This window comes from Ictidomys tridecemlineatus, chromosome 2 (genome assembly GCF_052094955.1).
Source record: "Ictidomys tridecemlineatus isolate mIctTri1 chromosome 2, mIctTri1.hap1, whole genome shotgun sequence".
Classification (NCBI taxonomy): domain Eukaryota; kingdom Metazoa; phylum Chordata; class Mammalia; order Rodentia; family Sciuridae; genus Ictidomys; species Ictidomys tridecemlineatus.
Genome location: NC_135478.1, coordinates 136,844,696 through 136,871,243, shown reverse-complemented (window position 1 = coordinate 136,871,243; position 26,548 = coordinate 136,844,696). Strand labels below are relative to the sequence as shown.

The window sequence follows — 26,548 nt, the reverse complement described above, 5'->3', positions numbered from 1 at the left end:
GGGACTAGAGTTACAATCTTTGCTAGCCTCTGAGCCCAGGGATAGCTCCCAGCCCAAAGGTAGCCAAGAGATAATTAGAAACTCTGCTATGGTATTTGATGTAGTAAACAAACCTCTCAAAGTAGAAAAAAAAATTACATTTATAGAGACACTAATCATGCCATTCATGACATCTTGCCTGTGTTTTAACACGTGTCCTATGGTATCTTATCCACCTCCTAGTACAGAAAGAGTCCTAGAGTTAAAATACCTCTCAAGAAGATGATTTGGCCACATTCATGAAACACTATTTTTTTTTGTCTTAATCTTTGTAATCTTTGGGAATAAACACAGTCATTTTCCCAGAAAAGGGTGCATACCCTGCATCTGTTGGCACAGAGATACGTGTTTGAGCCTTTGAAGATGAGGTAAACAGCCTGTAGTCAAATTATACCCAAATGATACAAGCAAAGATTATTTGGTTTATGTTGTGTGTGTGTGTGTGTGTGTGTGTGTGTGTGTGTGTGTGTGTGGCTTGTGTTAGGGTAATACAAAAGGTAAGAATACATTAGAACCAGGTTAATACAATTAGCCTTGTTCAAAATAACATGGAAACTAGAATTACTATACCATTTCAATTTCTTAAAAGTCTCCAAAGAATTTTCCAAGAAAAGGTATAAAGAGAAAACTCTTATAAATTCAGAGACTATTTTACTAGAGCTTTTGAGGTCAACTGTATTTTTTTTCTTTCTCTCTCTTTCTTTCTCTTCTTTTTTTAACTTTTGTAATTTGCATTAAAATCTAAACCTATGTTTGAAAAGCACATTTTTCTGTTAGGTGTGTAGAGAAGGCATCAAGTGGGATAATTCTATTCCAAAATGCCCTGATCTTCACTCTCCACCTGCTAAGATTCTTTTGGCTACTTGGAAACAAAAGATGGGATTGCCCAGTAGGTAAGAACACTGCCTTTGAATCCGGACTTACTTGGGACTGCCTCTTCCTGGTCTTATGATCTTGGGCCAGTGACATAACCAACCCAAGCCACAACCTCACCCTTAAAATTCAAATGGAAGTCATGTGAAGCAGTCATACCTCCTGCAACTTGTGCTAGCCCCTGACACTCAGCACAAGTGGTACCACGTCTACTGCCTCAGGTGGGCAGATGCCTACCCCATGTAAGGAGACATGCCAGAATCTTCCTTTAGGGTCCTGGCCTTTCACTCTCAATAGGAAGAAATCTCACAAACTAGAAGTTTGTTTCCCCATCTTGGAATCTGTGTCTCCATTAACTGTATCCCAATAAATTTAGACAGATAGGAAATCTCACTATATCAAAGGGTTTTTATTTCTGCTCCCTTTTTTTTTTTTTTTGGTTCACCAGAACCAGTAATTTGAGCAAATATGAAAGTAAAACTGTCATTTCTGTAAGTTCTAACTTTCCTATTCATGTACCATTAATTCAAAAGGCAGGCACTACTATTTAATAGAGTTATTCATTTTAACAGAAATGCTACATTCTAAGTCACAAAGTACATGTCTCACCCAGGAATGTTAAAAGGTTTTAAAATTAGGTCAGACTCGGCTTTAAGACGGGAAGGTAGCAAATGTCCTCCTGGTTATTAGTGGTCATAAAACTGATATTGGATATGGCATTGCTATGAACACAGACAGTAGTTCTCTTAGTGGATCGGGAGTTCATGCAAGAATTGTTAGGCAATGGAATAAGCCCTAGACATCTCTAGTGAATCTTTGAATCTCAGGTTGGCCAATAGCTAGCTCTATGACCTAGAGCAAATTCCTTGAGCCCTCTAATCTCAGTCTTCCTGACTACAAAATAAGGATGATAAAATCTAAGCCCCTAGGTTGGGAGCATTAAATACAATCATGGGGGTAGGGAGCCTAACACAGTGCCTGAGTTCACAGGTAAAGATTCAATAAATGTTGACCAGAATTATCTTTTTTCATCACCACTTAGAGTTTTGTTTAGCATTTTCTAGAAAACCATACTTGATTTGCATATGCAGCAAGAGGCAATACAGTGTATAGGCAAAGAGAAAGGGTTCTTTGAGAGCCAGACTCTCCTTCACTAGTCAGGATACCTTAGTCAATGTCCATATTCTCTCTGTGCCTCCAGTGCTTCATCTGAAAAGTAGGGATAATAATGACACCAGCTCTAGGATTAAAGTGCTTAGAATGGAGTCAGACTCACAGTCTTCTCTCAATGCTATCACTCCATAAATGCTATCTGTTAATCAAGATTATACGTGTTTTCAGTTCATAACTTCACATGAACCTGTGTTAGTATCTATGTGTAAGGCATTTGAGAGAGTGAGAATGTTCATAGTAAGGCGTTAAGTTATTCTAAGGAAATCTCATCTTTATTCTGGATAGTTCAGCAGTGGGTTGGGGGAGTGTGAGTGTGTTTGTGTGTGATGTGTGTGTGTGTATGTTGTGTGTTGTGTGTGTGTGTGTTCCTAATACACATTCAGTGAGTATGTTCAGAATTTGGCAAGTAGATTTTCCATCGATTTGTTCAGCAATAGAATTGGCTTCCCTTGTGCCCCTGGCAATATCTCCTTATTGGCATTATTACAGAAAAGTAAAAGCAAATGAAATTTTATTTTATCCTGGGGTTAAAGAAAGCATTTTACATTTTAACTGAAGCTGAGAATGTTTCCTGATGAAATTAAGTCCTCGACCACTATGAAGTTTTCTTAAGTGGTAGCAAGTAAACTCCAAGACCCCCTCCCCTTTTGTCTTTAAAGAGCCAGTCAAGTAAAAACAACAATAAAAAAAACAACTAAACAACATTATTTTTAATGTACAAATAGAATAAAAAAGGTAAGGAGACCCACACAGGTTATTCAATAATAGACAAACTATAATATGACTAAATGTTGGCTGAGCAGAATTGGTTTGGTGAGACAGAAGGATTTGCTGTAGCAATGTAGGATAGAAGCTGCCTTCTAAAATGATCTCAAGCTGATGAAAGAAAAACTACTATAGCCTATGCATTGTGACTTGTACAAACCATTGCTTTTGACTTGCCTGTATTCAACTGCTGTGGGCTAGAGAAAGGTGTATGGAGAAGCAGGAATATCACTAGCACTTTATATGTACACACCAACTGTCCAATTATCACTTTAAAATGTGATTTTAAAATACATATCTTAGAATTGAAGAAACATGATGCTTACATACAGATACTCCTCTGAATTGTAATAATGAACTAAATAATATCTCCAGAGGGCAGCAGAGTAGCTAAAAGCGTGGGTTTTAGCTACAAAATACAAAACACTGTCATTTTTTAGTTGTATGGCTTTGGATAAGTTATATAACTTTTCTGGGCATTTGTTTTCTCATCAGTAAAAGGGAAATGATAAGGCTTTTCACATGTATTTGTCGTGAGGTTAAACTTGATAATAGGAAAAGTGCTTAGCACAGTTCCTGATATGTCTCAGGCATTTAATAAATTATACCTATTCCCTTCCAAATGAAAAGCCAGCAGTTGACCCTGCTATGTGCCACTGAAGTAATTTAGCACCTAATTTAAATAGGAAGATGGGAATCTTTTAGAGCAAATCACTACAAGATGAACAAAGATAAAGTTATAACATATGCTATTCTCCGCCAAAGGATTGAGAGATAAATGAATGTATTCAATAAGTGTCTATTGAGCCCCCTATAGGTTTTATTAGATCTGCTAAAAGAACCAACAAAACTATAGCTGCACAAATTTGTAAAACTATTTCCAATCCCTGTGGAAAATAGTGTGTGATTCTGACCATGTGACCAAAGCAAATGAGGTACATTGAACATAATGTGCCAAAGCCAATTGACAAAGAATTTAGGGAATTTCACATATATTGTTGTATTTCTTTTTTAATGGTGACATGCATAAAATGTATATCAACTAACTGTACAAAAAAAACCCCACAAAACATCCTGTTTACATTCTCCATATTAGTTTCATTTCTCTCGTTCATTTTTAAAAGAAACAAAAGTGGGGCTGGGGATTCAGCCTAGTGGTAGAATACTTACCTAGCATGCATAAGGTTCTGAGTCCAATCCCTTCTCCCTCCCAAAAAATTACAGACAAACTTAAAATTGATACCCTTTCCTCCCATTCCTAAAGTAATTACATTGATAAATCGGTTACTCCTTTCCATGCAAGTTTTGAATTTTTTTTACTACAAAATATTGAGAAAGCTAGATACAAACTGCATACAAAATAATACTGTTTTTAATACAGAGAAACAATAGAGTATATTTAAACATTTTACATAAATAAGAACCAAACCTATTTTATCGAAAGTTTAGAGTTGGCAACTGTGTGTTTTCTCACGAAGATTATGAACAGAGCAATCTATTTACATAATATGCTCAACTAATGGTTTCGGCTATGTTTTCCAAACCAAAACTCCAAACAGTCTGACAAAAGATTTTAATTTCTCATTTGCAAATGTCATCATATGAAGTTTTTTATATATATAAAAAAAGGTGTAAAACTTAAATCCCATTGAGTGAATTATATTCCAAGTAGCATTTTTTTAGAGAACATTTATAAAAATCTGCTCTGCCTAGAGACTGGGAAATATATGTTTGTGGGGTTACTAACATTATAAGAATTTTACCCAGGCTTCATTGGAGTAATAAAGATAAAACAACAATAATAAACAACCGCGATCTTTCTAATAACATATCAAATCTGCCCTTTGAGCCCGATTAAGAGCTTTATTTCCTCATTTCAGAAGAAGCAATTGCATTAATGCAGGTTTTCCTTAAGTGTGAGCTTTATGAGCCCCTCTAGAGGCTCCACAAACCAGGATTCCCGGTTTAGATGAGCTGCCTAGCTGTCTAGCTTGGTGCCCACCATGAACTCAGGTCCTGCGCTGCAGAGACTCTCGTGGCTTATTCTCCTGGGTGGAGATGGGCAATCGGGCCACCCCGCGGAATTTAACTTTCTTAAACCCTCTTTTCCCAACCCAACACTTCACAGAATTTATATTCTCCGAGCAGGCTTTAGAAAAATGCTATGAAATAATTCACACTCATTCTTGTCCATGTTTTTAAAATGCGGAAACATTCATTTAAATCAGAAAAGAACTTCCTCCTAAGGAGGTTTGCTTTGCAACACGAGCTTTGCTTTTGTGCAGCTGCTTTGTTGCCTACTTATCATGTTTCAGAAATAAGGGGTCTCAGACCATTCCAAGCACTCCCTGGGACTCATAATATGCAAACAGAGTGCAGATTAATGTGTGGTTGTCCCAAGGCCCATGCTGAAAAGACGCTCCCTTTGGAGTTTTGTAATCTGCTATATGACAGGTCAGAAGTGGAGTCCAGGGAGGCTGTTGATGAATCAATGAAGTCCAGCTTTTGGGTCCTTGCCATTCTCAGTTGTGGCCCTCTTGGGTAAATGGTGCTTTTGAGCCTTGATCGCAGTGATTCTGCGGACTCTGGTCTTCCTGGAAGGTTTGGCCACCAGAGTGGCTCTGCGGCTGCAGCCAACACGCGGTACTGATCAGGGTTCAGGGCCCCACAGCGCCACCAGCAGTAGCACAGCACAGTCCCTCATCCCTGAACAATAATAGGCAGCCTATTGTTCATCCAGATCTCCCCAGAGCTGCCAAATGCTTCCCCTCTCTCTGCCTCACGATCCACCCCCTCATTCCCCACCTCCATTTCCTACAGGTAAGTATCCTCAGTCCAAAAACCTGTTCGACTTAATTTTTAAAAGCCTCCTCTGAGATCTTTCTTTCCACCCTTCTTCACCAGCAAAACTCAGTCGTGCAACTTGTTATGTACAATAAAAATGGGTGGGCAGGAATATACAATTTTTTAAAATCCAGTGTGGATTTTGCCCCTGGAGATTGAATGGATAGGACCAGTCTTTCACCTAAAGCAGAATGTTGTTCGGTCATGTTTCCTGCCCTGATCGCAGCAACGTTTTGTTTTGTTTTTCTTTACTTTGCTTTTAATTCTTCATATTCCTGCAAATAGGGAAATCTTTTCTCTTGTGTAGGCCCCTCTGTCAAGACTATGGGCACATCCTTTCTTTCTGAAGAATAGGAGAGGGGCCAATTAACTCCTGAAGGATCCCAGTTAAGAGCTATAATTCTAAACAGGTAGTAACTTAAAGACACCATTTATAGCTCTAGTCAGAACCACCTTTTTTGGAATGCTTCTTCACTAGCATATTTGCACTCCAATTACTGCATCCTTATGGCAAAATTCTCTCCCTAATAATAATCATGTGGCTCGTTTCAGCATGCTAAGTTCTTTAACCATGTTAACTCTTAGATGAGTGCTAAGTTTTATCTGGATATTCCCTTGGGCCAAGCAACTTCTAGAAAAGAACAATGAAAATAATATCTCCCCTGCTAAGCCTGCACCATGGGATTGGTGTCATCAATAATCCTCCTGGAGCAATTCATAGTTAGGTTTGATTATCCCAGCTGTGCAACTCTCAAGATGCCCAGGGTTAAGTGACTCCCTGGAATAAAACCCTTTGTAAGTGGCAGAATTGAGATTTTGGCCCAGAGGCCCCACCCATTCTCTTATTCCACCCTGATTTTAGTTTACTTCCTAGATGCCCCCATAGACATGTCAGAACCTCTAGAACTTTCATTTCTCCATCTGCAAATGAGAACTATACTTCTTACCCTTCAATCTCAGACTTTTCTTGAAGGTGTACATAAATACATATCTTTGAAAACTGTTGCTATAAATAATCAGGTAATTTTATTTATGTTTTCACCATTATTATTTCTGCTGATCAAAGATATTAGAGAGGTAAGTCTCTAAAGCAATAAGTCAGCCTTAGAAAGTCTATCTCAGGTCTGCATATCATCTTGCCAGAACTGGCCCAGGCAGATCATAGGTCTCTTGGCTCCCATAAGGCATTTTAACCAGAGGAAGAAAAGAAGCCTGTGATATGTGTAAATGTGCACACAGACACACACACACACCCATATACACACACAAACACACATACTTTTTAATCCTCTTAGGATGGTAGATCTAAAGGTCTATTTAATATATTAAAGTTTTATGTGTAAGGCTTTTAAGTGGGCCATACAGCATTACTGTATCTAATACACTGCCTGCCAAATTAAACTGACAATTGTCTATTTACTTGGCTTTCAATTTATTTTAACATTTCACTGTTGCTATAAAGACTTAACAATATAAAGGATGTTAAACATTTAGCACTTCAATAGTGAATGCTAAGCATGTCCCTTGACCATATTTCTCTTGAAACCATGGTCCCTCCAGCATGCAGTGAGGACCTGTTTGACAATTTTGAATCTGCTGACCATACTGTTAGAAACCAGGTAAACTTAACAACCTTGTTTCCTCCAGATTAAAGCAACAGTCAGCTAGGTGGTGTCCAGCCTGCTTCCCTAACACGACTATGTAGCTGCTGGACATAATAGCACCCTTTTCTCTGAAAAAAAAAATGCTTTATTTAATCAGGATTATATTACTAACAAGGTTTCATGTAAGTACCTTGATTTCCTCTGGTGCCCTAGAATAAAAACATTCCCATCTGCCTTCAGTAAATCTGTAAGTAATGTTAGGAAGCCATCCCAGGTAACCAAAGGGAGGGAACAAGTGATATGTACAGGGAGAAAAACAAACATCTCTTTTAAGTTCACATAGAAGTTCAGGATTTGGTTGCAACTTAAACATGGATGACTTTTTAATGTGAGGATCTTCTCAGTATCACTGGGTTATAAGAGAACTATTTTTTAAATATGAAAGTGTCCTTGAGAGAAAGGATACTTATGTTTAGAAGGTGATACACAAATTTCTTAAATGAACACAAAAGGGAGTGGCATTGTATGCTCAGGACATGGTAATCTGGGGACTCTAAGAACTCATTTTGATTTTTGATAAATCAAAAACATAAAATCATATGTTTTAAGATATATAAAAATAGAGCTTCTGCCCCTTTGGATCACATGCAAATAAGACAGTAGAAGTGGGGATGTTATCTATGGTTTTATGTACCTTGACTTGTTTCTGCAGTGAAGAACTAAGATGAATTAGAAAGCACTAAGAACTTGTTCTTCTCAGCAACTAAAGCTGATTCAACAACACTGTAGAAATGCTCCAAATATTTTAAAGAAGTTAAATATATTATTTTTGAACTCTGAGATGTTGATTAAATTAATGATTCTATAACTAAATGACTCACTTGTTTTTTGATGTTAAGTATCACTACATCAACTTCTCCACTATTTAATAATATAAATGTCTACTTCATGAATTATTTCACTTGGAAAGAAAAATATTCCTGATAAAACTATACTTCAAAAGTAATGTAAAATCCCAAAATTCATTCTATTGGCATTAATTAAAAGTCATTGACCCTAGAACAGGACAGTCAGAAAATCATTGTGTTACTGATTTATCCGTGATGATAAATCACATTTCCTCAGAACCAAATTTGAAATACCAAATGTATATTTTTTTAGGGACATTTAAAGTAAGAGCCAGGAAACTCTGAGAAATTCAGTTGGAAGGGTACATCTGGCCCTCTTCCATCTATCAAAAATTGCCTGATCATTGGGGATAAAGGTGCAGATTGATCATCTATGAAAATGGGGATGCAATTTTATGAGAAAAACTCATCAGCATAATTCTAATGAACTGTGGTCTTTGTTGTGAGAAATGAGAAAATCTGTGGTCTCACCCTAAAGAACATTAAGAAAACATTACTTGCAGGAAATTGAAAAAGTAATATATGTTAGAGTGATGAGGACAACTTTTTTCTGATTGAACAGATAGATAAATATTGCATGCAAGTATCAAAATACGTTTAATTTTGCCACAACAATGGATATTCTCTTCATAAAAAGCAAATGAATCATCTTGGACTCACAGAACTGGGTGATGATAAACAGATGCATCTTTAATGGCACTTGGAGTGGCCTCTTTCTCCACCCTATTTTTTTTTCTTTTCTTAGAGTCTTGTTTTGTTGTTTATCCTAATTTAAATTCAACTTTACAGCCTGAGTGCGCTCACTGCGTATAAACACAGAACTAGGAGATGCTAAATATGTATAGCACTTTCTTGAACAATTGCCAAACATTTTCTTCACCAATTCCCATTGAATAAGAACTTATTTCAATGAAGGATGAATCTGGAATATTGGAAATCACTGGTCCCTGATTAGATTTTTGCTATCATTGCGGTAGCTCTTTTTTTTCTCTCTCTCATTTGGAGAAAAAATATAAAATAAACAGTTCACAGGTCTAGGGCCTCATTTGGGAATGTTTGCTAAAGCTTCTAAGGACAAGCCTTGAGTCAAGGTGTTCTCCCAAGCAATAAATAACTTTAATCTGATTTAGTCTCTTAATCTGGTACCAACAGGCAGAAGCAGAAATACTTTTCCAAATTCTAAGTATTTTTTGCTCATATTAAAAGTTAAAGTCTTAGGCAAAGCCGTGTAAAGGCTCACAAACTTGGTCTTTCTGCAAAAAAGATGGCTTCACCCCAGTTGTGATATTCTTTTGAAAGGAAAAAAAAAATAACTGTTTTTGCAATTCTACAATGTTGGCAATTGCAGAGAACATGAAAAGAACTCACAGTTTAATTTGTAATCATTTGAGAAAAGGGGAAATTATGATGGAAAAAAAAAATGTTTCCAGTTCATCCTTAAGAATTTGTCTTTGTTTTCTGGTTCATAGAAAATTCTTGAACTTTCCAGTGGACAAATATAATGAAAATGTAAAACCACTGAAGAGAAGTGAAAATGGAAGTATTAGATCATCTTTACAAATATTTTCATTTTATCCCACTGAATAAGTAATATTCAAATAAATAAAGTGAGAAAAAAAGAATAAGTAATGTGAGAAGCTACAAATCAAAACTAAGGCTTGAAGGAATTTGCTTTTATGAAATATTATATGTGCTCTTGTTATAAATAACCATGAATTGAAATGTCCTTTTCTTATTCTAATTAGGATTTTATAGATAGAAAAATTAAAATATATTCATAGATGGGGGAGGCTTTGTGAGAGCATGGTGGAATGGAATCCCTGTTTACCAAGTAAGAAATCCATAGAATTCTTGAGGTAGAACAAAATGTATAGAGGTTATGACTATAGTCTGGTCACTGAGGAGGTTCTATTCCCAACTACATGCCTGTCATTTCTGCTCTCCTGTAGGAAACCAGCAATTTTTGTCCTTGGAAAACAGTTCTGATTGTTACCTAACCTCTGCAGGCATTTTAGACACCAACCTTTCTTCCTTCCTTCCTTCCTTCCTTCCTTCCTTCCTTCCTTCCTTCCTTCCTTCCCTCCTTCCTTCCTTTCTTCCTTTCTTTCTTTTCATATATAGTCAGGGTGGTTTAAAAGCAAGATTTAAAATGGTCATATTGCTCGAATTCCCAAGATCTAGTACAGTACCTGGTACACAGTAGGTATTCACTAAGTGGAATACAGAAATGAATTTTCAATAATATTGGCCTTCCTTGAGGAGTTAAAAAAAAAAACTACCAGTTTTCAAGAGAGAATAAGAAACTATTTCAATGAACACAGGTGTCCAGTGAAACATCTGATCATGTAAACAACCATTTTTCAAAAGGAGAGACCTCCAAAGACCACCAAAAGTCATTGACAACTGCAACAGTTTCCTGTAGAACTCTTGTCAACAGCAGGAGTTTTAGGTTATATAAATTGTTACCATCTTGACTATCCTGCCCACAGGGAGACTAGGCTGTCTTCATTGGGGGGTTGCTGGTGCCATGTGAGAACAAGATTTACAGAAAAAAATCTATTAATCCAAAAGAAAAGGTTTGCAGAATTCACATGGCTGGGTAATTTCCTGACCTTCTTTAGTGGACATGAGGGCAATGTGGTATGGCCCTGTACCATGCAAACATCAGGCCCTCAGAAAGGATACACTGAGTGAATGAATGAATACGTAGATGTACATGAGTGATCAATTTGTACATGAGTGAATGCCTGAGTAAAACAACCTCTTAGTTTTGAATCCATTATGGAATAAAGCAGAGGGGTTCTGCCAATGAATATGCTGCCAATGTCTGTAGTCTACAACCATAAGACATACTTTTAATATGTAAAATATTAATATTTGTAAAACCTAGCCAAACATACACTCAAAACCTTTAAATATGCTACTATAAGCAATACACTTCTAGGGGGAAATCTATGTGCTAACAACCAGCAATAAATTTCTGAAACATAGAACAAAATGGCAAATTCCATTCATTTCCAAAAGAGTCCTTCCATATTTCACTTCCCTTGCCCAAATTCTCATTCCTTTGAACTTCTTCAAATTTGGAGAATTTTGAGATTTTTTTGTTTTATTGCTAAATTCTAAATTCTAAAACTCTTCCTATGCTGAGTCTTGCTTATTTGGTCTCTTGGGAGAACCACTTTGTATCATGGAATATTTCTCCCTAGTCATCAACGAAACCAATAATCATTGATTCTAACACCATGCCTGTCTTAATCCACTCAGGCTGCTATAGCAAAATACCATAGACTTGGAGGTTTATAAACAACAAAAATTTATTTCTCACAGTTCTCAAGATGGATCAGTCCAAGATTGAGGTGCCACCAGATTCAGCATCTGGAGAGGGCCCAGTTCTTGGTTCACAGCCAGTTATCTTTCTTACTGTGTTCTCACATAGTGGAAGTGTTTTGTTTGTTTGTTTGTTTGTTTGTTTGTTGGATTTTTTTTTGGTTTTTTTTGTTTGTTTGTTTCATAAGGACACTAATCACATAGTTCTTTTAGTCTAATTACTTCCCAAAGATCTCACTTCCAAATACTATCATGCTTGAAATACCTTTCAACACGTGAAGCTTGGAGAGACGTAAAGACTCAGTCTATAGCAATGCCCAACTGAACCCTCAAAATAGCTGGAGATAACGTTTTGTATAATTGACTCTCTCCTGTCCTGTTATCCCACCTTCTAGCTGAGTAAAAAGTATGCAGAGAAGTAGAAGGAAAACAGCACCATAAAGAAACCAAGAATACTTATATAATTCAGAATTTGCCAGTGTGCTTTTAAATATAGTAAGTGTATAATTTTTAGACATAACTTTAAAACTGGTGATGATGGCAAGCATCTATGCTTTGATTAAGAAAAGGATACAATTCCTGGACCCTGACTGCTATCTCCCTTTCCTTCAAGAACAGACCACTTAGTTCGCATCTCAATGTAGAATCATCTGTGTAAATTGAATTTAATATTTTGATTAAAGTTTTATCAATATTTCCTAACACTTGAGTGGGAACCCCCAAATAAAGGAGAAAATAGCAAACCTCACGATTACAGTAATCTATGTGAGTATAGATACTATGGAGCATCTTAAAATAAAAATTTTAAGGAAAAAAAAAAACACTTGTCTCCAGAGTGCAGAGTATGCCAGATTCAGTTGTAGTATTACCATAGTGGGAACTGTCAACTGCTCAGAACAGCACTGAGACTGCTAACTTCATTTTGCCAAAGAACCTGAGAAAAATTCAGGTCCAATAAGAATGATCATTGTATCAATCGAGTTGACTCTTACCTGGGAGGCCTGTCAGTTCCCTGAGAGATGTAGAGTTTCTTCTGTGACTTTTGCTGCTAATGGGCTGCATAACTAGGGTTCAGCCTGTGGCCTATAAGCAAATTGCTCCTGTAAAGCAACCTTAGAATTGACATTATCCACCCTGTCTTACATCATTAAGATCTGATAGGATTTCTTCATCCCACCTTATCATTTGTAATTGGAAAATACAGGCACACACAGTAGATTTCTTTGGTCTCAACAACTAAACAAATAAAAGAATGTGTTCAAGAGTGTGTCTGGGAGTTTCAGATAGTTTTACATTTAATTAAGGAAAAGAAAGGGAAGAAAGATCCACAAAAGTACATCTTTATTGTACTTTACAAATATTGCTGATTACTCATGAGAATAACCTTGCTAACATAATTGCCAAATGGCCGGGTCAAATTGCTTCTGACTCTTCCTTCTGACATTTCCTTAGATATTGTCACTACTGTCCCCTTTGGCAGGCACTGGCTTTCCCTGGCATAATTTTAAGATTTTCAAAAGCCTCAGAGAAACTTTGGCACCTAAGTTTAAGTAGAAATTATTTTTTTAATTTAAGTAGAAATTTAAGTAGAAATTATTTTATTTATTTATTTATTTATTTATTTATTCTAATTTGTTATACATGACAGCAGAATGCATTTCAGTTCACCGTACACATACAGAACACAATTTTTCATGTCTCCGATTGTTCACAACAATCAGTATTATAGATAGCAGGCACTTGCCTCTCAGAAATAAATCAAATTCATCGTTCATGAGAAAATACATTTTCTGTTCACAATTTGAAATTCTCTACCTCTGGTAGCTTGTTAAATTCTCTTTTCTCCTTTCCCAACTCCTTGCTTTCTTTTCTCCTCTATATCTCCAGCATTCTTAGTTGACAAACTTTTGGCATTGTGAAATCACCTTTCTGAGTGTTTCTGACTTAATATTTCAGGGAAGGGCAGTTCCTTCCAACCTTAATTATGATGACAGTCCTTCCTGAGCCTCCAGATGAAGTTCAGGCCCTTGCTCCATTGTATTCTTGGGGAATGCAATCTTCTATGGTCACTTTAAATTGGAAATTAGATTAACAGTTCCCTGACAACAATCAAACCTCGAGATCTTATTTGAAAAACGCCACTAACGGAAGCAGCAGCCACCAGCTAGGCCTCCTTTCTGCTGCTTGCTACTGCAGGAAAGGGCTGCCAGGTCCCTCTTTCTATCCCTGTTGGAATGATTCCCCTCGTCTCTCACTTGTTAATGATGTTTCTGATCCACCAGGTTGAAGTGGAGAGACAAGAGAGGATGGTCTCAACCATCTGTGGCCCAGGAGAGCAGATGGCTCAGGCTAAGCCTTTCATGAATTCTTCCCAGGTCTGGAAGGGGCTTTCCAAAAGCACATTTCTTTAAACCATGCGTTTCCTTCCAGCTGCCCACTTCCATCTCAGAGCTTGCTGTACTCCAGATCTGCTCCCCAAAGTCCTGTCTGGTGCTGTCCTAGTGCCCATTCTCCAGAGGGTCCTCTAGAACATCTAATGGCTCAGATTCATGAGTCTAGAGAAACGTATATTCTTACCCTTGCTTTCAATGGATGTGTAACTAATGCCTATTGTATGCAGGGCTCATTCTCTCTCTCTTCCCCTTCTCCTCTTTTTCTTCCTCCCCTCCTCTTCTCCTTCCTCTCTTTCTTTCATTCTTTCTTCCTCTTCTCCTTCTAATCTCTCTCTCTTTTTCTCTCCTTTCTCTTCCTTTTTCTCCCTTCTCCCCTCTCAGCTCAAAAGCCACTGTGTCTTGTCTTTGCACTCTTCAGGTACATGTCCCCCAAATTTGAGAGTATGATATTGATCCAACCTCTTTTATTAACCTTGAGGTAAGGAGAAAGCTCCCCATGTCCCAACCCTGGGAGTGGAGAAGATGCACAGAATTTCAAAAGTTCTCCGTGTCCACTGTGGAGGCCTTAGTTCTGGAATTGTCTAGTTGGTTTTCAGAATCCCCCTCTATGTAGTCAGCATATAGTCTAGTCTTTCCTTTGAAATGCAACACCTTTTGAATCTTGGTGCCAACATGGAAACTTCCAACTTAGCACTCTGTTTAAGACAGGGAAGTTTTAATTATGTTTCATGTTAAGCTACTGTCTTCTCTTTTTAACAATAAACTCTTTCCATGGTGATATGACCTTCAAAAGAGCTTTTGCAACTTTGTGCAAATGCCCATACAAGCATGTAAGCAGAATAAGTTATGAATGAACATTTGTTGAACACCTATTTGATTGGCAAAGTCCAGTGTTGGGGTCTTCACATGCATTATTATATTTAGTATTCACCATACCTCAAGCAGTGAACATCATTATTCCCATTTTACAGATGAGAATACTAAAAATCTAAAGATAAAGTAATTCACCAGCAATCTCCACTAGTTCATAGGAAAGCTGAGCTTAAACACAGTCAGTAGGGAATTTGTTTCCTCTATTAAGGAGAATTACCTTTAAAGGCTTTAAGAAGCTTTTAGGGAAAAGGAGGGGTTGTTTTTATTGTTGTTATTGCTGTTTTTATAATATCAGTTTTCATGCAAATTATTCTTTACATAATGTGAAAGAAAAATGCTATTTTAAAGATCCTGACACCTCCAATTCTTTGCTTTTGTCTGTGAGTGTGTTTTTAAAGTTGGAACCAAACAGCAGAACACCTGGTGGGGATTCTAATTCTAGTTGACATGGAAAACATCAAGTAGGTGGGTATTCCCAGGGGTAGAGTACCTATATACACCCACAATAAAAGCATTAAAATGTAAACCTGAAAATGTTCTTTCTCACAGTTGCTTATTAAAAATGTGTGCCCTCTATTGCTTGCAAGGTGGTTTAAGATAATTCAACTCATGTCCTGGCCTTATGATGCCACCCTTGGGCCCATAGCCATTCTCTATTCCCATGCCCATGCGAGATATTCTTAATCATCTTGACATTCTTTCTTCTGACGTTGGAACTTCCAGAGCTTTAGGAAGCCAAAGCCAACTGATTGTCACAGCCTGCAAAATTAAAACTACTTTTTTAATGCCTTTTTTTTTCTTAATGATTTTTCCCTTTGGTTTAATGTCCTTCTGTAATTGGAGGCTTTCATCTGCTTATCTTCATGCCTTTACCACTCTGATTCAGATTCTCCACCAGAAACCCTCTCAACATTTGGACTTCTCTTGGTCTTCATCTTGGACATGGCCAAATACAAGAAGGCATTAGATGGCATCTTGGAAATTAAATTTTGTTTGTGAAATAATGGTATTCTCCTACCCTCCTCAGAATCAATATCCTAATCAGGGTTGCCAAAATTAATTCCAAGCATGTTTAACCTTAATTCTGGGAGTACAATGAGCCTAGAATGAATGCATCGTTTAAGAAGATAAAATCATCCCTTGGAGGAAGAAAGAGAACAGCTGAAGCCAGAGGAGAAAAAAAGAAGAAAGTGATTGGCTGCTTCCACTAGGTGGTTGCTCCCCACCAGCTCCCTGCCTCTCAAATGCTTTAAGCTCCTTATTCAAGTATGGACAAAGTAATGGTAGTGTTAGCCTCTTGACCAAAAAGTGCTGAGGTTACACAAATATTTGGAAAGGAACTGTCTCTGCTGATGCATTGAAAGCCCTGAGAAAGCCACTGATTTTACAACATTGACGGGTTTCCTGTTCTTAAAGACATGGACAACAAAATTACTTGTCAATTTGACATCTGCAATCACATTCTTGTAGCAGAGTTTAACAACATATCATAGATGGTAACAACACATGGCCCATCAGATGACTTGTCCGGCTGCCTGCACTTCTGTGACACCACTCTCAGACTGTTGCAGATGACACCCACATAGTAGCGGTGAATGCATTCAGAGCATTTAACAACCAGGCAGAGGTGGATCAGGGCATTTTGATAACCTGAGGACCCAAAAGAGCTATATGACCCTAAACTGCAAGCACTTGCTATAATCACAAAATAATCTTTATGATCCTTTCTATTATAATTGCTGCTGAATAAATTTTAGTTCCAATTGGGTGTAAGATACCCATAAATACCCATGGAAGTAGGAATCTTTAAAATATGGATGCCAATGAAACACTAATCACCTGGCTTTTCTTGAATCATGTGAAATTGTGGTTTATACTGTTAACACATCTAAGGAAAAGGACAGGTAGACATGAACAGCAACAACCAAATAAGTCTCCCGTCACAGAAGCTGGAACTCTTTCAGGTCACATATTATCATTCTAATATCAGTATGGGTCTCAGTCTGGTTAAAGTATTCATCAGAGATGAATTATTACTGGTAGAGAGTCAGGGCAATGACACAGAAGATCATTGCAAACGATGCCTGAGCTATTTGCTGTGGGATTGATGGGGCAATAACTTTACTCAAAAATTTCTAATGTTGCCAGCTCGGCATAGGGTAGGCTGTGCTTTTTGAATTGAAGTGGAAGTCAATGAATGAAGCATCCTCCATGCTGAGGATTCATGGGGGCATTTTGCTTCACACTTGGATGACTTCAATAGCATTCCAGCAACTGGTCTTGTGGTCTGTAGTCTCTCACCACTTTAGTCATTCTATCCATACTGCCACATTCATACCAGAATATCTCCATTTCTGCACTCTTTCCCAACTGCATCAAAGTGCATGCATCATAACCCCTTGGCTGGATGGAGTTTGACACACGCTGGCCTGTTGCCTCCTCTGGCCTCCAAACTGGAGAGCTCACCATCCTCCCTATCTCTCATCTCTAGATTAGTCTTGCCTCTTTACCCAATCCCATCCAGCCTCCCTATCTTCTGTGAGTCTTCCTAAACCATCCCCGCCTTTCTTCCTCTGAAGTTACTTGTTTATCCTCAATATTCTTCTGCATACCTGCTATATAGGTATAGAAATTTTCATCAGATAGTCCCTGTCCACTCATTTAATATTTTTCATTTCTCCCCTTGAATTGGTAGAATCTTTGCTTTCAATGTCTTATTACCCTTACCCTGTACCAACTGCATCTCCTTGGCATCCCCCATGGCATATGATGCAGTGCTTACAGAAAGGAGGGTCTATAGGAACTCAGCTGCTCCACCAGAATCCTCACTGTTATAGGAGAGCATGAACTAGTTTTGAGTATTGAATGACTTGAACATGAGTCATAGCCAGTCACCTTATTTGTTCAGCAGCATGACCTCCATCAGGACTTCTTTTAGCAGTAAATTCTGAACTTTGGGGATCTGAGTAGTCAAACTCCCCTAAAACCTAGTTTTCAGATAACAAGTGTCTCAAAAGTATCCTCTTTCTACCTTTGCCCTCAAACAAGACATCACCTATCCACTTGTCAAACCTGTTTTAATTTCCTGATTTAGTTGAAATATGTGTGGATGCAATTACATCCACTAAATCCCAAAAAGCCTCACTTCATTTTTTCCACATCTTTTATTGGTGCATTATAGTTGTACACAATGATGGAATTTGTTGTTACACATTCATGCATACACAAAATATAACATAATTTGGCCAATGTCACTCCTTAGCCCTTCCTCCTCCTTCTTCTCCTCTCATCTTTTGGTCCCTTTTCTCTGCTGATCTGCCTTGATTTTCATGTGATCACCCCTAAATTTCCTTTTTCTTTTTTCTCTCTATCTTCTTCATTTGAGAGAAAACATATGAACTTTGACCTTCTGAGTTTGACTTATTTCACTTCTAGTTCCATCTGTTTTCCTGAAAATGACATAATTTCATTTTTTATGGCTGAGTAAAATACCATTTGTGTGTGTGTGTGTGTGTGTGTGTGTGTGTGTGTATCATATTTTCTTTATCCATTCATCCATTGATGAACACCTAGGCTGGTTCCATAGTTTGGCTACTGTGAATTGTGCTGTATGAACATGGGTATGCATGTTTCACTGTAGTATGACTTTAATTCTTTAGGATAAATACTGAGGAATGGCACAGCTGAGTCATATGGTGGTTCCATGCCTGGTCTTTTGAAAAACCTCTATATTGATTTGCATAGTGGTTGTACTAATTTAGAGTCCCACCAACAGTGTAAAAGTATTCCTTTTTCTCTATATCCTATCTAGCATTTAATGTTATTTGTATTCTTGATGGCTGCCATTCTGACTGGTGTAAGATGAAATCTCAGTATAGTTTTGATTTGTATTTTCCTAATTGATAATGATGTTGAACATTCTTTTCATATATTTGTTGGCTATTTATGTATCTTCTTTTGAGAAGTGTCTGTTTAATTCATTTGCCCATTTATTTAATTGGGTTATTTGATTTTGGGGAGTAAAGTTTTTTATCTCTTTATATATTCTAGATATTAATCCTCTGTCACAAGAGTAACTAACAAAGATTTTCTCCCATTCTTTGAGTTCTTTCTTCACATTCCTAATTATTTCCTTTGCATTGCAGAAAACTTTTTAATTTGGTGTCATTCCATTTATTAACGCTTGCCAAAAAGACTAGTTTAAAATACAACCTCTACTAGTAAAACAGACTTTTTATGAATATGGAATCTCAGACCTTTGCCACCTGGGCACCTCTCAACTCTTTGTTGCCATCTTTGTGAAATCAAAGTCCATAGAGGAATTCTGATCAGATATGTAGAGAGGTTAACAGGAATCAGAGCCAGCCTAAGCAAAATAGATTCATCAGGACATTTTTAGACAATCAAGTTTGTGATCATCTCTACCCTTCAATAAAAGAAAGCAAATTAAAACCAGCATATTGTGACACAATAGAGAATGTGACAAAACTCCCCACAATGCACTGCCAAGTTTTTGGCATGCTGACATGGTGATCCTAAAATCCCTGAAATGGGGAGAAAAATGATAAATGCATAACTTCAACAAGGTTTGCTGACTCTCAACCCTCCTGCCCCTGCCCTTCACCTCACAGGCAAACTCCCTTTATTAAAGGGCTCCTTCAGTCAGGCCATTATAGATTCCTCTGGCTCTGACACTACTGTTGTCCCATCCTTGATACATGATGCTAACGCCTAGGAAAAAAAGAGAGGAGAGGTGGAAAGGACATAAGTGGCACATGTTTTAGTGATGTCGCAGCTCAGGGTTGGGAAGTGAGGCTGTACTTAGAGGAGAGGCTGGTGAGTCGTTTGCATTTGCCTTTCTGCCTCTCCTTTCACCCAGAAAGCGCATCTCGTTACCACGGAGGCAGCACAGACTCCTGTCAATCATCCCGGGGCAGAATGCTTCTCTTTTCATCACAGTGTGTTCTGTAACTGTCATGTGCTCTGCCTCACTCTGAGGCATTCTCTCGGGCTACTTACTCCCACAGACTCCTAAACACACTGACATCCTGCCTAAAATAGAACCCACCGACCCTGCCTCATAAATGCATCCAGCATTCACAGGCTTTCAGCTGAGGCCAATCAGATGGAGCAGGTCTGAGAAGGCCTAAAACACTGGGGGCAGCCAGAGTGGGTACATGCATGGAAAGGGGAGTTATCCAAAGTAGCTTGGGACAGGAGGTTGGTTCCCTAGGCCTTTCTTACATCACCTGTGGGGGTCACAGGAACTAATCTTTGAATCCTGGGAAGCTTAATGCAAGACCACTCATCAATAAAGTACTTATGTGCTGTGATCTATTGATGTGGACTACTCCTGACCTTGCTTGCAGTGGGGTTGTATTTGTGGCTGATGCTGCTGTATGGACATGGAGGCTTTGCTGGGGGAGACTGCAGGCCTGGAAACTCCCTTAGGGATGACTGAACCATCTTGGAGTAATTACTGGAGCTTTATCAGTGTCCATTGACAACTGCCATTGATACTTGATATTCGTACAGCTCCTCCATTAGAACCATCCCTCAGGGGCTTCTGTATTGGAAGCAATGGCCAGGTGAGGAGGGGGCTTTCTCTGGCATGACCTATCCTCCAATAATGTGGTCTTGCGGTTCTCCTGTGGTTCTGGGTTGCATTTGGAGATCCAGTGGTAGCTGAGTCTAAAAACTATTCATTGAGGAGTTGTTTACTGAGAAACTACCTTCAAAGCCCTGTGCAGGTGCTATGGGGGTAGGAAACAGTATTACTTATAAACCCAGTCCACAAGCAAGTTATCACCTAGAGAGAAATTGCAATCAGGATGTGAACACTGTCGCAAAGCTGGTATCTCCAGGTGATGGGGGACCCAAGAAGCAAAGGGCAAAGCAATTATTTGGGGACCAGCCACACCCAGATTCCAGTTCCACCTGTCACTTACAAACTCCATTAAGTGACTTTGTGGAGTTCCTTTTCCTCCCTATACCTCTATGTCTTATCTATGAAGTAAAGGCATAACCAATACCCACTTCATAGAATTGTCAGAAGAATACAGAATGAAATGAAATTATACATGTGAACGCACTCTCTGAGGCATTATTATGATTATGTCTTGGTGACCCACAGGCCAGGTCACTATGCTTCACAATTGAGAAGCAATCTTTGACAATCACCCACAAAACAGAACTGCCTAACCATCCTGCATATGATATGTGCAGGAAAAAAAAACAAAAACAAAAAAACATCTGCACAACAAGCCCCCAAGAATGCCCTTAGAAAAGTCCACCATATTTGGAAACACATCATAGTTTGGTTTTTACAGATTAAACCTCTTCTTAACAATATATGGGTAAGGTCTTTATTTCTGTGGACACATTGGACATTTACTGCTCCCTTCCGTGGTGCCTTCCTTCTTTCCACAGCAATTGGATCCAGCAGGCCCTTCCCAAAGTCAGTCCCCTTTATTTACTGCCTGAAGCCACAGGCAGATACAAAGAAAAACCTGTCCTGTCATCTTCACAGAGGCCCAAATCGCCAACCTTTAGCTCCTCTTCTTGTTTAAAATGCATCATTTAAAATGCATATTTTTTTCTGATTTCACTCCCTCAGCATCCCTTCATCTCTAAGAATTTCAAACATTTATTTATGATCTTGATTTTCTCAAGTCTTCAAAGAGCTTAGGTCTATTGACAAATGTGACATGGCTGGTAGGTGGCATAGCCGGGAGGGCAATCTTGTTCGCCTGTCTCCAGAGCCTGAGCTCTCCACCACCATGAGCACCAGGATGCCTGAAGCCCCACATCCTGCTGGCAGGAAGTAGACCCCAACATTGAAGGGGGGCAGAAGAAAGGATGTCGGGAGCAGCCTGTGGAAGGGGAGCCCCAGAGGTCAGGACAAGTGGGGCCCTTGTGGGGAAGAGATGTAGTCCTCCAGGGGGCCAGGGCTTTGACTGCTGGAAGCCATCCTCTCCCTGGTTCTGAGAGAAAGCGATGTCTGTACTGTCCTGGAAGAAATTGCATGTTTATACATTTATCATTGCTTTGATCTTAATTTTAAATAAGATACATTTCCCTTCCTGTGGTGAATGCAGTCTATGTGGAATTATCTCTTCTTTAAATACTCATTCCCTGCTACTTTTTTTTTTTTTTCACAACTCCATACCCTTCTGACCAACTCCTGGAAACCATCTTACAAGGCCCAGGGTACCATGTGGTCTTTGGTTGTATGTGCAGACCCTAAACTGAGCCAAGCTCCTTATATGTGGGCTTATCTTTTACAGATTATTGGGACCATTCCACTGATGCCTAATCCAGGGCCATCAAGCCAAGCAGCAAGTGGCACTCAGGGCCTTCAAGTACAGCCTATCACCCCCCAGCTCCTGACAAACGCCCAGGGCCAGATCATCGCCACAGTCATCGGGAACCAGATCCTGCCTGTGATCAACACCCAGGGCATCACGCTCTCCCCAATAAAACCAGGCCAGCAGGTAAAGTTCCCACACCAAACTTGCCATCCCTACCAGACACCTCTCTTTACCTCCCTTCTCTGTTTTGGTTTCAGTGAGAAGTAATCCTTGCATTACTAAATATTTAACCTTACTAACCCTAACATACTAATACTTAAAAAGTAATACACAACTTTATTTCTCATTCTTAGAATGTAGTAAATAACTAAATTGTTCTCTATTATAAAAAATGGGAATATATAAATTATAAACAGACAGTGGCCTAAAAATCCACTGAGATGTGTTTTATTCATCTATATCTAATTTTCAGACATTCTTAAATGAAGTAAAAAAAGAAACCAAGAGTGTTGACACTTTAACTGGAAATGAATAAAATTAAACACCGAGAGCACCCAAGTTGATGCTGGGATTACTGCCTTCAAGTGAGGGAATGAAAAGTAGGAAGTTGTGTTTGGTTGATTTTACTAAAACCACGATGAATCGGTTCATATTGTCATTAAATATTGTCAATTGAGCACTGCCTGTGTATTTATGCTAGAGGCTGGGCATACAGCATTGAAGAAGATAAACACAGTTCCTGGCCTCATGGAGTTCCTGGCTAATTGATTCTACTAAGAAACATTTTTTTAATAACCTACTATACAGTAGTAGGCCCCTGTTAAATTCTAAGATACAGAGACCCCCCCAAAAAAAATGATTTCTGCTATTAAGGAACTCATGATTTTGTAGAGGACACACATACACACACACACACACACACACACACACACACACACTTTATTGTGCAACAAAGCAGAGAATAACCTACAACAGGTCAGTTATGACCACAGAGATGGTAGTGACCAACTTAGACCATAGAGTTTTAAGTCCTCCCAGAGAAAATAATTTGGGAACCACTGGGCAAGAGTTAACCAGGCAAATGAAGGGTTAACAGCATTCCAGGCAGAGAGAGTAGCAGGCACAAAGATAGGGCAAGAGGGCAGGATGTTGAGAAGCAGGAGGAAGGTTCAGGTGATTGGAGCATAGGAACAGTCCTGGATGGGCTTTGTCCTCTGGGTGATCCTGAACATGTTACATGTCCTCTTGGTGGCCCAGTTTCCTTGTCTGTGAGATGGGGATATACCAGCACCTACCTCACAGGGTACTTATGAAGGTGAAATGGTTCACATATATGAAGGGGTTAGAATAATACTTGGCCAGAGCAAGCACTAATTTAGTTGTGATGTTGATGATGACTGTGAACATAAGGTTTACCCTGCAGTCTTAGGACTCTATAGCAGACATTGAAAAGGGAGATTGGAATGCTCAGCTTTATTTTCTTTTCCATGAAAACAACTCTGATAGCATTATGAAGGTTAAAGTGATGAAACTTCTATTGTAAACAAGCCCTTGAGGAGATGATAGTAAAACACAAGCAAGAATTATTGAGAGTGGGTACTAGACAGCTGAAAATAAGTCTGGGATCATACAAGAGCTCAGGACAGAAGAGCCAGATCCAAGAGTCATGAGTACATTTGTTGTAGTTGAAAATAAATGAAACATCAGAGAAAGCATGAGGAGCAAGGGAAGGAGGGCAGAGCCATACATCATCTTAGGAACACCAGCTCTTAAGGGATAGAAAAAAAGGAGGAGAGAAGCTATGGTACAATAAGTCGGAGAGGATCCTGGAGCACTGTGATCTAGCATGCTAGAGTTTCAAAAAAGAAGCACATGGACAAGTATTAAATGCTGCATAGCAGGAATCAGGTGCAGCAAAAAAAGAACAATCACTCTTTCTCTATTGTATTGTTTTAAAGTGTGGATCTTCCCTATTTTAAATACTTGAAACAAGTAGTCTGTTTAATGGGCAAGTCAAGAAATAAGAGAAGGGCAAGGCTAAGACCCAAATATAAAATTGGAGTGTACACTAGCAAAAGAAAGATGGCAGAAGGGAATGTTGGACACCAGCCGAAAGTGGGTGGCCAAGCAGATGCCTTTATATGTTGTTGGGAAACTGAATAATACAAAGCAGTTGGCAAGGAAGTAAATTACAAAGGAAAGGGAGGGTGAACGCCACAATACCAGTATTCAACTACAACAATACAGAAAATCCTCCCAGAGTCCCCAGCCATTTTCTCCATTTGGCTTCTGATCTAACTACAAAAAGAGTCCATTCTTGGTGGCACTCAGAGGCTATGAAAGGAAAATACATTTGCTTGTTCAATTAATATTTAAAATCCTGTTTAATAAAAATATTTATGGACTGCCTACCATGTGTCAGTCACTGAACCAGGAAGTTCAGCTATGTCGGTGAGCAAGGCAAAAGGAGTCCTTCCCTCAGGGAGTTTAACAGTCTAGCAAAGGAGATGCACATTCATTAAAGACTTATAGAAATACCTACCTAAGGTCTGCAGCTAGTGTCATGAGGATATCAACACAGGAAAAACAGAGTCGGGTCTGAGTACACTTCCTAGACACAGCCTCTAGGTTAGGGCTACAGCAGTCCCAGGCACCACCTCTTCCTCCTTCCCTAGATCCCATGCAGTAAAGCAGTCCCTACCAAGCTGCCATTAAGGACTTTCCCTCCCTGTGTCTCTCAGATGACTAATTTCTTTGATAATCTACAAAGGTCCATTTGATTTTCTACCTTCTACTTGTTCCTCAAGTAAGGCCAGATTCTCTATCTTTCATGGTCTTTTAAGCCTAGTTCTACCTCATCCAAATATGTTCATAATTATCTGTAGGAATAAAAATGAGGAGATCTGCCTCTTTTCATACAGTATGCTAAAAGTTATTTCTGTCAGCAAAGCCAAGTTGTAAATTGCCAAAAAGGTGATGAATTAGTTAGAAATCATTAACATTTAATATAAAACAGCTCTCACTCTCACCTTGAATTTCAAAGGTGGCTGTGTGGGTGATAGACTACTGCTGTTACGTAAAATTTCAGCTCCATATTTGAGGCATTATAATTTTTGCTCTAGGAGAAGGGCCTAGACAAGAAATGGTGCCACTCTTCACTCCTTGCCCACAGTAGCCATCAGTAACCCATGTCCACTGTTTCTCTCATGAGCCCAGACACACCTCCAGGGCCTTCTCACACTGTACCTGTGAGCCCTTAGAATGAAAACTTGTCACTCTGGAGGGAACCAATGATCCTCTGTAGGTATAACTACCACCTTTACCTGTCCTCTTCACTGAAGTATCAGAAATTTTGCAACTGGGGGGAAAAAAAAAACAGCCACCTTCTTATGGATATACCTTGCAAATCCAATTCGCATCAGCCACAGTGTCTAAACAGTGGATTCCCTCTCATGTATGTGCATGCCACTCTCATGTATGTGCATGCCACTCTCATATATGTGCATGTACAGCGAGGGAACACATGAGCATAGCTGAAAAGAGAGATTTGGGAAACACCTTCAATTCCCAAGTCACAGCAGGCACCAAGAGGTCTCTTGTTCTAATTAAATCAGAGGGCTAACCTAGTCCCAATACAACCGAGGAACCAATGGTAAATCTGATCAGAGATATCAGGGAGATGATGAAAATAATGAATGGCTTCATTTCTTGTCATCGGCTCTGGTTGAAACGCTTTAGAACATAAGAAAAGTTAATGAGTTGGATGAATCAACAGATATGCAAGTCTGAGTTCAAGACTGTGAGTCAAAGGATCATAAAATCCCCAGAGTCAAAAAGTTAAAGGCTCAGAACCAGACATATAAGGATATATATTTCAATTTTTTTCTTTAAGTTTTACCCTTTAAGTTGAAGAAATATCATACGGACAAACTCTTTAAAAGAAAGGATTTCTATCATCCAGTGGAGAAGTTTCTCAATTTATTTTTTCAAGTGATTTATGACAAATCTCACAGAGCATAGTACTAACAGTAAAATAAGTCATAAATTATAGGAGCAGAGAGTCCCCTAACCCATACTCAGAAGGAAGTCCACTTTCACAGAGTGAATCATAGGACTGAAAGACCAATTGACCTGAAAGGATTCATTTTAATTTTAAAAAATAATAATTGCATCCTTAATTTATTTTACATCTGCTTATCATTAACTAAAGGGGCCTGAATAAAATCTAAGTATGGAGGATCTATCACTATTGATGTTTTATTTCTCTGGTGATAGACAAAGAAAAACCTGCAGTTATTGTCTGAAATACAAACAGTATTAAAAAAAAAAAATACATTAGAATCCAGAATCCCCAGATGAATATAGCTTCCACAGTGTCATATCAGAGATGCTTGGTGAGCAACACAAGAAGACAAAAACCAGAAAAGGACTAGGTG

At 38.7% G+C, this 26,548-nt stretch overlaps 1 protein-coding gene across 5 annotated transcripts in view; it reads left to right on the top strand.

Annotated features, from left to right (window-relative positions):
- The window catches only part of Pou6f2 (POU class 6 homeobox 2), a 453,088-nt gene that overhangs the window by 404,323 nt on the left and 22,217 nt on the right, over nt 1-26,548 (top strand). For all 5 annotated transcript variants that reach the window (XM_021722291.3, XM_040291851.2, XM_021722292.3 and 2 more), the window contains one exon: nt 22,089-22,295. In XM_021722291.3, the coding sequence (XP_021577966.3) occupies nt 22,089-22,295 (207 nt within the window). The remainder of the gene's footprint in view (nt 1-22,088; nt 22,296-26,548) is intronic.